Source organism: Piliocolobus tephrosceles, chromosome 10 (assembly GCF_002776525.5).
Source record: "Piliocolobus tephrosceles isolate RC106 chromosome 10, ASM277652v3, whole genome shotgun sequence".
Lineage (NCBI taxonomy): Eukaryota > Metazoa > Chordata > Mammalia > Primates > Cercopithecidae > Piliocolobus > Piliocolobus tephrosceles.
This window is the reverse complement of record NC_045443.1, coordinates 10,876,359-10,887,263: the sequence shown is the minus strand read 5'-3', so window position 1 is coordinate 10,887,263 and position 10,905 is coordinate 10,876,359. Positions and strand designations below refer to the sequence as shown.

Genomic DNA, 10,905 nt, shown 5'->3' with positions numbered 1-10,905 from the left:
CCCAGACGGGGCGGTGGCTGGGCAGAGGCGCTCCTCACATCCCAGACAGGAATTTGCCCCGTCTTTTAGGTGGTAGAGGGAGGTCTACAGTAACAGCAGGGCTTTATGTGGGGAGTTATGTGCCACTCTTGTTACCTTATGTAGCTGACATGTTTTGTGACTTTTGCAGTATTTCTTTAGCCTGCTTGATTTTGGTGCCACTGTGGTTGACAGCACTATGCACAGTCAGCTTCCTACCTCAAGAGCAAGCATATCCTTTTCTGCCTCAGGACTCTTTGAAGTTGTAGAAGGCTAAGAGCAAGGTTTAACTTGGAAAGACTAAGAAACCTCAGGAGCAGCCCCCAACTGTGGGGAATGGGAATTGGTGGCTAAATGCCATCCTTTTGGAAGGGGCAAGTCTAATATGTGTTCTGTGAGATTTCTCAGAGAGCCCCCAGTGGGACTGAACTCCAGCTGTTTTCTTTCTTGGCTTTTTTTCCTTTCTTTTCTCACTCTTTTTTATCTCTCACTGTGCTTTCTGGAATCCCATTTCATAAAAGTAAATACACCCAAATGTGTATGTCAGACTCTGCTTTCAGGAAATCTCAAACTAAGATAACTTGCTCTGTTCCCAAAGGTGGGTAAAGCAGGAATCTGAGATTTCCAAGGAATCTCAAGAAATGGACGCTCGTCCTAAATTGGATCTGGGCTTCAAGGAAGGACAAACCATCAAGTTGAGTATCGGGGTGAGTATGGTTTTTAAAAATTTTGTTTTCCTGTGCTTCCATAAGCCTATCACATCTTTCTCTTGCTCTCCCTTTTTTCTTTTGTAGAACATTACAACCAAGAAAGGAGGTGCTTCTAAGCCCAGGACTGCAAGGGGTGGGGGCCTGAGCTTACTCCCACCCCCGCCAGGAGGCAAAGTCACTATTCCCCCACCGTCCTCCTCAGTCGCCATCAGCAATCATGTCACCCCACCACCCATTCCGAAATCTAACCATGGAGGCAGTGATGCAGGTAAATCTGATACTTCTAATTTTGAGAAATCCAATCTTATATTTTAATTAAGTAACACCTGTTTGTCAAAGAGAGTTAATGTTTTTGCTATGAAATAGCTCATGGTACTGACAAGGTGATTCTGGCAGCTTCTAGCAAGGAATCAAAGCTTTTCTGGTAAACTGAGAGTCGTAGTATCTCATAGGTTCTTTGGCAGAAAATATATGCTTATTAAAAAGACAATTTCCTTTACTTTTTTGTTGGTTAGATGTTTATAAGCTTTTGAGTCAGATGGACCAAGATTTTGGTCATGGCTCTGCTACCTTATATTTGAATGTGCTTGGTAAACATTACTTAAGTTTTTTGAGTCTCAATTTCCTTATCTACTACAAACTGGAGATGTAAAATCACCCCTACGGGAACCTTGGCTCACGCCTGTAATCCCAGCACTTTGGGAGGCTGAGATGGGTGGATTGCTTGAGCTTAGGAGTTTGAGATCAGCCTGGGCAACATGACGAAACCCCATCTCTACAAAAATATACAAACATTAGTTGGATGTGGTGGTGCACGCCTGTAGACCCAGCTATTTGGGAGGCTGAAATGGGAGGATGGCTTGAGCCTGGGAGGCTGCAGTGAACCATTATTGCGCCACTGTATTCCAGCCTGGGTGACAGAGTGAGACCTTGTCTCATAAAAAAGAAACAAAAATAAATAAATAAATAGATAGATAGATAGATAGATAGATAGACAGATAGATAAAATAAAAAAATTACCATCCTAATGTCGTGAGGGTTAAATGATTTCACAGCACCTAGCATAGCACTTGGAACACGGTAGCCATTTAGTAAATGTTATTTCTTAAACCTTCCCATTTCTTCACAAGAGCAATTGGGAGAAAAGGAGAAGATATCTAGATTTGTCTATACATTTTCATTCTTTTTTTTCTGTCTGGTGGGAGAAAGAATAAATATAGTTACATCTTCTCATTTGAAAAGTGAGAGCATTGGAACTGAGAAAAGAAATTTTCTAAGATTAGGGAACTGTGTCTTACAATCTGAGAATTTTAACTTAATGTATTGGACAATGCAGATAATTTGTTGAATTGATTACTAAGGCTAAGCTTTCTCTGGAATTTTTGAGGTGAAAATGTTACAGCCTGCTTCTTTTGGTAAGTGTTGCCAGAAGGCACTGGGGATAGTATCTAAGATTTTATTAAAATTAAATTATTATTTTGAGATAATTGTAGATTAACATGCAGTTGTAAGAAATAATATGAAGAGATCCTGTTTACCCTTTTCCCAGTTTCCCTCAATTGGTAATATTTTGTGAAACTGTTGTCAATTATCACAAATCAAAAATTGACATTATACCACTTTCTCATCTTACTCAGCTTACACCGTTTTACATGTTCTCATCTGTGTATATTTGTGTGAATCTGTATATTTAGTTCTATGCAGGTTTTTTTGTTTGCTTTTTTATTTTTTGAGACAGGGTCTTGCACTGTTGCCCAGGCTAGCAGTGCAGTCATAGCTCACTGCAGCCTCAGACTCCTGAGCTCAAGAGATCCTTCTGCGTCAGCCTCCCAAACATCTGGGACTACAGGTGCACACTGCCACACCAAGCTAATTTTAAAATTTTTTGTAACAACAGAGTCTCACTATATTGCCCAGGCTGGCCTCAAACTTCTGGGCTTCAGTGATCCTGTCTTGGCCCCCCAAAATGCTGGGATTACTGGTGTGAGCCACTGCATCTAGCCAGTTCTTTGCAGTTTTGTTGTGTGTAGGTTCATGGATCCACCATCATTTCAGGCTATAGAACAGTTTAATCACTACAAAGATCCCCTGTGTCAGCCTTACACAGCCACACCCATCTCCCTCTCATCCTTTCTTCCCCCATTCCTAACGCTTGGCAGTCACCAGTCTCTTCTCCATCTTTATGATTTTGTCACTTCAGGAATGTTCTGTGAAAGAAATCATACAGCATGTAACCTTTGGGACAGGCTTTTCCCACTCAGCATAATTCCCTTGAGATTCATTCAAGTTGTGTCTATCAATAGTCTGTTCCTTTTTATTGCTGAGTAGTATTCCGTGCTATGGATATAGCAGTGTGAGTAACTATTGCCCAAGGAATGACATCTAGGTTGTTTACAGTTTTTGACCATTATGAATAAAGCTGCCATGGCATTTGTGTACAGATTTTTTGTGTGAACATAAAATTCTCATTTCCTAGATTTTGATTATGTTTTTCTTTTTTCTTTTCTTACCTTGTGTTTAGATATCCTTTTAGATTTGGATTCTCCTGCTCCTGTCACGACACCAGCACCAACTCCAGTTTCTGCAAGCAATGACTTGTGGGGAGACTTCAGCACTGCATCCAGGTAATGGGCGTAGTGAAACTAGCGTACTCTCAATCAGCGTATAGAAGATATGTGCAGTCAATTGAAATCTTTGATCTGGAGAAGCAATGGATATGCAGGTCACATAGAGTCTTTTGGAGGAGTTATAGGGAAGGAAATATAGTAGTGCTGGGAATGGTGGGACAAGAAAGCTGTAGGATGAGGTTTGAGTGGGATATTTCAGGCCTTGGTAAGTAGAATTGCCATGAAGTGTGGTTTTGGAAATTCTAGGCGGTGATTTCTTAGAAACTGTTAAGTAAAGAATGGAGTTGTTATCCTAATATTATGTCTTTGACTTTCTCTATTCTCCTGTCTTACAGCTCTGTTCCAAACCAGGCACCACAGCCATCCAACTGGGTCCAGTTCTGAATGGCACTGGCAGGACATTAAGGACGGAGTTGAGGAATAAAAATGACCTTGAGGGCACCAGTCTGTGAGGGAAGTTAGGAACCCGTTTCCTCCCCAGAACCAAAATCAAAATGACTGGACAATCTTTTTCATAGCTTCTCCATTACATTCAAGCTGGTTTATGTCACTCCCCTGTGTTGTTACTTGTACAGCCAAGAAAGTATCTGTTATCTCCTGCTTAGTACCAAGGTAGGGGACTAGTGGATCTTATCATAGTTTTGGCTGACTATGCAGGGCTCAAAAGGCCAGCGTCTGTTTGAGGGGGAATGACCTCTAACATCTGTAAAATTTGTCTCATCTTTTAAATTCTTTAACTTATTTCAAAATCATCTCATGACCCTTGTGTGCCTCTTTGTGAAGCCCTATTTAGCAATTTCAGGGGAGTCAAAAACCTTGCAACTTCCTTCTCCACTAACCCAGGACTAAAAATGGACAGGCTGACCTCAGTGTTTACAAATTCAGAATTTTGATAGGGGTAGATATGGAGAAAGGCCTATTTCCTGGGTCTCTGCTGTGTAGCCTCCTTCAGGCTTATTGTACTCAGTGAACATCCAGTGCTGGGTGCAGCTCCATCGCCCTCTTGTGTGTTTACATGTCTCTTTCTATGATAAGAGGGTTGTGTTGGTGGCACCTCCACTCTTCTTTTCTGTTTGTTGAATTTGAATTGTGTAACATCTTTGACCAGTGGGTGTCTCTGTAATGAAGGAGGTTCAAGAGGCTGTGCTTTCCAAGTGATAGTCTATAGGAGTGTTTAATTTCTTGCAGCTCCATCTGGTTGCTGCATTTGAAGCATGGCATTAATTTGTATTTGCCCTGTTATTTGACCTAAAGTTGAAGGGTTTAGAGTTTTTAACCTGATCTGTAGAGCAGAGAGGTTGAAAACACTTAACTCTTGTTTAGTACCCTCATCGCCTTGCTGCCTGGGTATCTGGCTCCTTTCCATAAACATTTCTTTTCAGTTCATGTAGTTCTTTAATAGAAAGCTGCTATCATGTATATTGTCATTTGTGAAGGAAGTTGAGGAGTCACAACTTTACTGTGACAGATTTTGCCCAAGGCTTTGATACCTGTCACCCAGGGTATCTTAAAAGCAAGTTGTTCTCCCACTACTTTCCTTTCCCTCTGCCCTGCCATTCCTTTTACAATGCTGTGAAAAAAGTTCTGCTTCTTAGGTGAGTGGGTACTTTCTATTTTGTTTCTAAATGAGCAATTTTGAGGATGAAATGGGAAGATATAATTGCTTCCCTTTTGCACCTATTTGGGTATGTACATTCTGGCAGAAGGGAGTCCTTAGGTTTAGTTTCAAAATATATTACTTTCCTGGATTCCCTTCTTAACTTTTTCTGACTTGGGTCCATTTTCTTTTCATTGCCTCCTTTTCCAGGCAGCTCTATTCTTGCAGAGCCATGGCAGGACATATTAAAATTCCAATAGAAAACACTAAAAGGAAAGTCTGTAGAATCACTAGTGACTAAATACTGGGAACCTATTTTCTCATTCTTCCTCCATGTTGTGTTCTTTGTATTCTCAAGATTATAATATATTATGTATTTGAATTCCTGAAAAATGGAAAATGTTTAAGATATATGTATATAAAGCATATGCTGTATTGGTGCAATAATGGTAATTAAAAATATGGAAAAAGTGTCTCTTTTATCTTTTAATTTGCTTATTTGATTACCTTTTAAATTTAATCGGCCAAACATAAATGGACCAGTAGGTAATAAAGGATATTTATATCACTCTTTATTAAGAAATAAGGCTTTTAAGAAGTTGAGACTAGAGCTTTGTGCTCATGGTCCTAAAATGACAGAGCACTCTGTGTCATCAATGAATATTCATTATTTATTTTCTGGTGCAATTAATTTGCTTCCAATTATCTTCATGATCTAGGCCACTTCTGGCCGGATCTCAGCTCACTGCAAGCTTCGCCTCCCGGGTTTACGCCATTCTCCTGCCTCAGCCTCCCGAGTAGCTGAGACTATAGGCGCCCGCCACCTCGCCCAGCTAGTTTTTGTATTTTTAGTAGAGACGGGGTTTCACCGTGTTAGCCAGGATGGTCTTGATCTCCTGACCTCGTGATCCGCCCGTCTCGGCCTCCCAAAGTGCTGGGATTACAGGCTTGAGCCACCGCGCCCAGCCTAGGCCCCTTCTTATATCTTAACTGTAATCAGCAGAAATGACAGGGATCAGTATAAGAGAAAGAACGAAGGTCAGAGCCACAGACTTTGGAAACCAGAAAAGATCCTGGGAGTTCTTGTTCAGTGATTGTCACAGGAGATAAATTAGCTAGATGTGGTGGTTTACTTCTGTAATTCCAGCACTTTGAGAGGCCAAGGTGGGAATATTGGTTGAAGCCAGTTCAAGACCAGCCTGGGCAATATAGCGAGATCTCGTCTCTACAAAAAATATAAAAATTAGCTGGGCATGGCAGCATGTGCCTGTAGTGCTAGCCACTTGGGAGGTTGAGGTGGGAGGATCACGAGCCTGGGAGGACGAGGCTGCAGTGAGCTGTGATTGTACCACGGTACTCTAGCCTCGGTGATAAAATGAACTTTCTCAAAAAAAAACAAAAACAAAAACATGAATCAAGGCTGGGCACCGTGGCTCATACCTATAATCCCACACTTTGGGAGGCTGAGGCGGGTGGATCACCGGAGGTCAGGAGTTTGAGACTAGCCTGGCCAACATGGTTGAAACCCTGTCTCTACTACAAATACAAAAATTAGCTGGGCGTAGTGCTGGGTGCCTGTAATCCCAGCTACTCTAGAGGCTGAGGCAGGAGAGTCACTTGAACCTGGGAGGCAGAGGGTTGCAGTGGGCTGAGATTGCACCACTGCACTCCAGCCTGGGTGACAGTGAGACTCCGTCTCAAAGAAACAACAACAACAAAAAAAACAAAAAACCCTCCCTTGAAAACTGTAAAACTATAGCTACAATAATTTGTTAGTGGATACGTGGTATAAAAAGATGAAAATTGGTATCCAAAACAAAATGCGGCTGGGTGTAATGGCTCATGCCTGTAATCCTAGCACTTTGGGAGGCTGAGGCGGGAGTATTGCTTGAGACCAGGAGTTCAAGACCAACTTGGCCAACATAGTAAGACCCTGTCTCTAAGAAAAAACAAAAATTATAGATGGGATGGAAATTTAAAGTGCAGAGTTTTTGTATGTGATTTAAATTATCAGCTTAAAATAGACCGTTAAAAAGTGTTATGTAAACCTCATGGTAATCACAAAGCGAAAACCTACAGTAGATACACCAAAGATAAAGAGAACAAAGGACTATAGAAAATCATCAAATAACGAAGAGAGCAAGAGAGGAAGAAAGGAACAAAGGGCCCACAAAACAAAAAACAATTTTAAAAATGACAGTAGTGAATCCTTACCTATTCATGATTATTTTGAATGCAAAATGGATTACATTCTCCAATCAAAAGACAGAGTGGCTAAATGAATTAAATAAACAAGACTCAACTGTATTCTGCCTACAAGAGCCTCACTTCACCTTTAAGGAAACATACAGACTGAAAGTGAGGCATGGAGAAAGATAGTTCATGCAAATGGACACCAGAAGAGAACAGGGGTAGATATATTACTATATAGTCCCTCCTTATCTGAGGTTTTGTTTTCTGTGCTTTCAGTTACCTGTAGTCAACCATGCTTTGAAAATACTAAGTGGAAAATTTCAAAAATTATTCATAAGTTTAAAAGGGGCACACTGTTCTGAGTAGTGTGATGAAATCTCACACCATCCTACTTTGCCACTTTACCAGTGAGGGCTTTCTTGTAGCCTTGCAGATGGCTGCCTTCTTGAGAACTCTTTGGTCTCTTCTTTTTTTTCTGTTTCTCTCTTTCTAATATTTACATAATTTTCACATAGCTTCGTTTCTACAATCACAATATTCCTGAGGTCAACAGACAGGGTGTAATCATTCTTTTTTTTACAGAGGGAGAACAAGGAACTTAGGGAAATCAAAATGGGGACACTAACAGGATTTCTGTGGAAATTTAAGTAAATGAGAATTTGTAGTAAATTTTTTATCTTAAAACAAATAACTCACCTTGGCCAAAAAATGGGATGTTACCCAAGGCCCCCTATTAGGCCGGAGGAGAAAAGGACCTACCCCCTACAGGAGCACAAACAAGGCAGACTAAGACCCAGCAGTCAGCCAAGGCCCAAGCACACAAAAAATAAGCAGAGGCAGGAGGTGGACAGCAAAGATGCTGGCAGCCCTGCGTCTTGCTAGGTCTTTATAGCTGTGTCTCTGGATTTGTAGGCCACTCCTCGACTTTTCAGCTCCTGCATGGTTCTTTGGGTCAAGCGACCAGTGACTGACACCACATATACACCTGGCTTAAAGTTATTGACTCACTGTCACTTGGAGACCCAGCTGTCCTCTGGACTCATTATCACAATGATTTTATCAAAGGAGGAGCTGGTGTAGTCATATACCATCTCTCAGTTACCCTTCATCTGTAGATACGCATCACAATAGTCACAACCATCATATTCAAACTGGTCTATAGTACCTTGACCAGTGAACACAGCAAGCAGGCCCACACATGCCGCAGGTCCCTCAGCACCGTCTCCAGGGCTATCTTCTCCAATGAGAAGAGCAACAGCAAGGAAGATGGCCACAGCCTGCACACCCGCAGGAAGTTAACAGCTCGTTAGCCTGGTCTCTTCTTATAATTCCATCATGAGGACCCCATTCTCAGGACCTCATAATAAACCTAATTACCTCCCAAACTTTTGGCCTCCAAATGCCATTACGTTGGAGGGTAGGGCTTCCACAAATGAATTTTGAGGAGATACAAACATTCACTCCCTAACAGTGCAATAACTGAAGTCAGGGACTCTGATGGTGTCTTTAGCACAGAATCTTACATTTTCTTTGTCTTTGCCTTAACACAACTCTTTTTGCTGAGGTAGAAAGTTCTTGGGATTTAATTAACGGCTCTATCATCTCTTCCTCAAGTCTAAAACAAAGGTTGCTGTGTCTTCACATACAATGGACACACAATGTGTACTTTAAAAGCTTTTGTTCATTGTTCACATCATCTTTTGCTTTCAGACTCAACTTTTTATTCAGTCCAGAGAACTTTTTAGTATAGGGCTCACCTCAAGAATATAACTGCCTTTGAAAATACAATATTCACAAAAAGAATAACAAAAGAGGGGATATTTACTAAATTTTTATTGGGCATAACAATTATTTCTTTTAGGGCATTGCTGAATTTTTTGTCTTAATGAAAAAAAAAAACAAATTGAGAAATTCCACATTACACACTGATCTAGTGATCTCAACATACTTGTGGGTTTCTACTAACTGTTGTACTGTTTTTGGGTATTGCTTTCTCAATTTCCTTTTTTTTTTGCCTCATCTCCCGGAATGAATCAAAGGAAACCCCAGTCTCTGAAAAAGACTTCTTTTGAGTTAACTTTCTTATATTGGGAACTTTCTAATCTCACTAGAATATGTAACATTGGTGTTCCATCTCAAGTATTTCTGAATATATTACTCTATCCACAGAAATATACTCTAGGGGAGAAAAACAGAACAAGTTCTTGCCCTCCTGACCATTGAACAAGAGACTAATTAGACAATGGGGCTAGAAAAACCTCAAAGTAAACGTGAGTACTTTCTCTCCTTTCAATTTCAAAGAAGCAGAAGGATTTATAACTAATTTAAAAGATATGAATTGACGGTAGTTTTAAAGATTGTTGATGGTGATGGGGAGGAGGAGGTGGAAGGAAATAAAAATGACATTGATGAAGAGAAAGGACGTAGAGTCAAATAAGTTGGATAACAGAAACTTCTTCATAAAATGTCGATTGGACCAAGAGGGGAGATAAAATATATAAAAGAGAAATAAGATGAAAAGAAAGAGAATAATATGAGAAGATTCTTTTAAAGAAAAAAAAGAAGATGTAGAAAATGCACTTAGGCTTATGCTGTATCAGAGGCTCTAATTGTTCCATTTTTATGTTTGACTTAAGTGACACCAGTGGATTTGTATTGTGATAATATTAAATAATATTTTTGATAGACATATAGAACAAATGTGGAAATGTATAAATTAACATTAAAGTTTTATTTTATCTCATCACCCTGCCATGGCAAACTGTAATCACAGCGTGATCCTATTGAATTACCTAAAAATATTGTTACCTTTTTAGGTAACATTATTTCTTGGAGATTTTTTGCATCAGTATATACTGATTACATGCTTATTTAATTACGGTACAGAATATCATTGTGTGAAGTGACCATAATTTAGAATTTCCACTATTGATAATACACATGTGAATATTAGATTACAGTATGTTTTTTCTATTTTGAAAAGTACCGCAATGAATATCTTTTAACATTAAACAAGCTCAATTATTTCTATAGAATAGATACCTATAATTGAAATTATTGTGGCAAATGTAATGAATTTAAAAATGGATAAATGTTACTAAATTGATCCTTCTAAAAGGCATTCCTAATTTTACAGTCGAGGCAGCAGGATTTATTTTCTCACCAAGAGCACTTATTTCCCTTTAGCCTTACCAACACTGCATGTATTTAATTTACTTAAAAAATCTGATGTGTGCATTCTCAGCAAACTATTGTAAGAACAGAAAACCAAACACCGCATGTTCTCATCATAGGTGGGAATTGAGCAATGAGATAACTTGGACTCGGAAAGGGGAACATCACACACCGGGGCCTATTATGGGGAGGAGGGAGAGGGGAGGGATGGCATTGGGAGTTATACCTGATGTAAATGACGAGTTGATGGGTGCTAATGAGTCAATGGGTGCAGCACACCAACATGGCACAAGTATACATATGTAACAAATCTGCACGTTGTGCACATGTACCCTAGAACTTAAAGTATAAAAAAAAGAAAAAAAAGAATGGTTAAAAAAACAAAAATCTGATGTGTGAAAATTTATGCCACAGTCTTTCAGTTTGCAGTTCCCTGATTGGGCATATTTTTGTTTGATTACTGGCTATTTATAACTTCAGCAAATTAAAATTTCAGCAAATTTCCTGCTCAGAGTTTTGCTCAGTTTTCTAGTTGATTTTGAAATACTTTATACAGTATGGATATTAATATTACGACAAGACTGGC

At 39.7% G+C, this 10,905-nt stretch overlaps 2 protein-coding genes and 1 pseudogene across 2 annotated transcripts in view; 2 read left to right on the top strand and 1 right to left on the bottom strand.

Annotated features, from left to right (window-relative positions):
• Positions 1-5,425, top strand: part of NECAP1 (NECAP endocytosis associated 1) — a 15,719-nt gene extending 10,294 nt beyond the window's left edge. The window contains exons 5-8 of the mRNA XM_026455794.1: positions 617-725; positions 813-996; positions 3,250-3,352; positions 3,691-5,425. Coding sequence (XP_026311579.1) covers positions 617-725; positions 813-996; positions 3,250-3,352; positions 3,691-3,739 — 445 coding nt within the window. The 3' untranslated portion in view covers positions 3,740-5,425. The remainder of the gene's footprint in view (positions 1-616; positions 726-812; positions 997-3,249; positions 3,353-3,690) is intronic.
• A 2,598-nt stretch (positions 5,426-8,023) lies between these two features.
• Positions 8,024-9,165, bottom strand: LOC111526625 (annotated as a pseudogene).
• Positions 9,166-9,167: 2 nt separating this feature from the next.
• The window catches only part of CLEC4D (C-type lectin domain family 4 member D), an 8,048-nt gene continuing 6,310 nt past the window's right edge, over positions 9,168-10,905 (top strand). Inside the window, exon 1 of the mRNA XM_023192420.2 lies at positions 9,168-9,415. Coding sequence (XP_023048188.1) covers positions 9,388-9,415 — 28 coding nt within the window. The 5' untranslated portion in view covers positions 9,168-9,387. The remainder of the gene's footprint in view (positions 9,416-10,905) is intronic.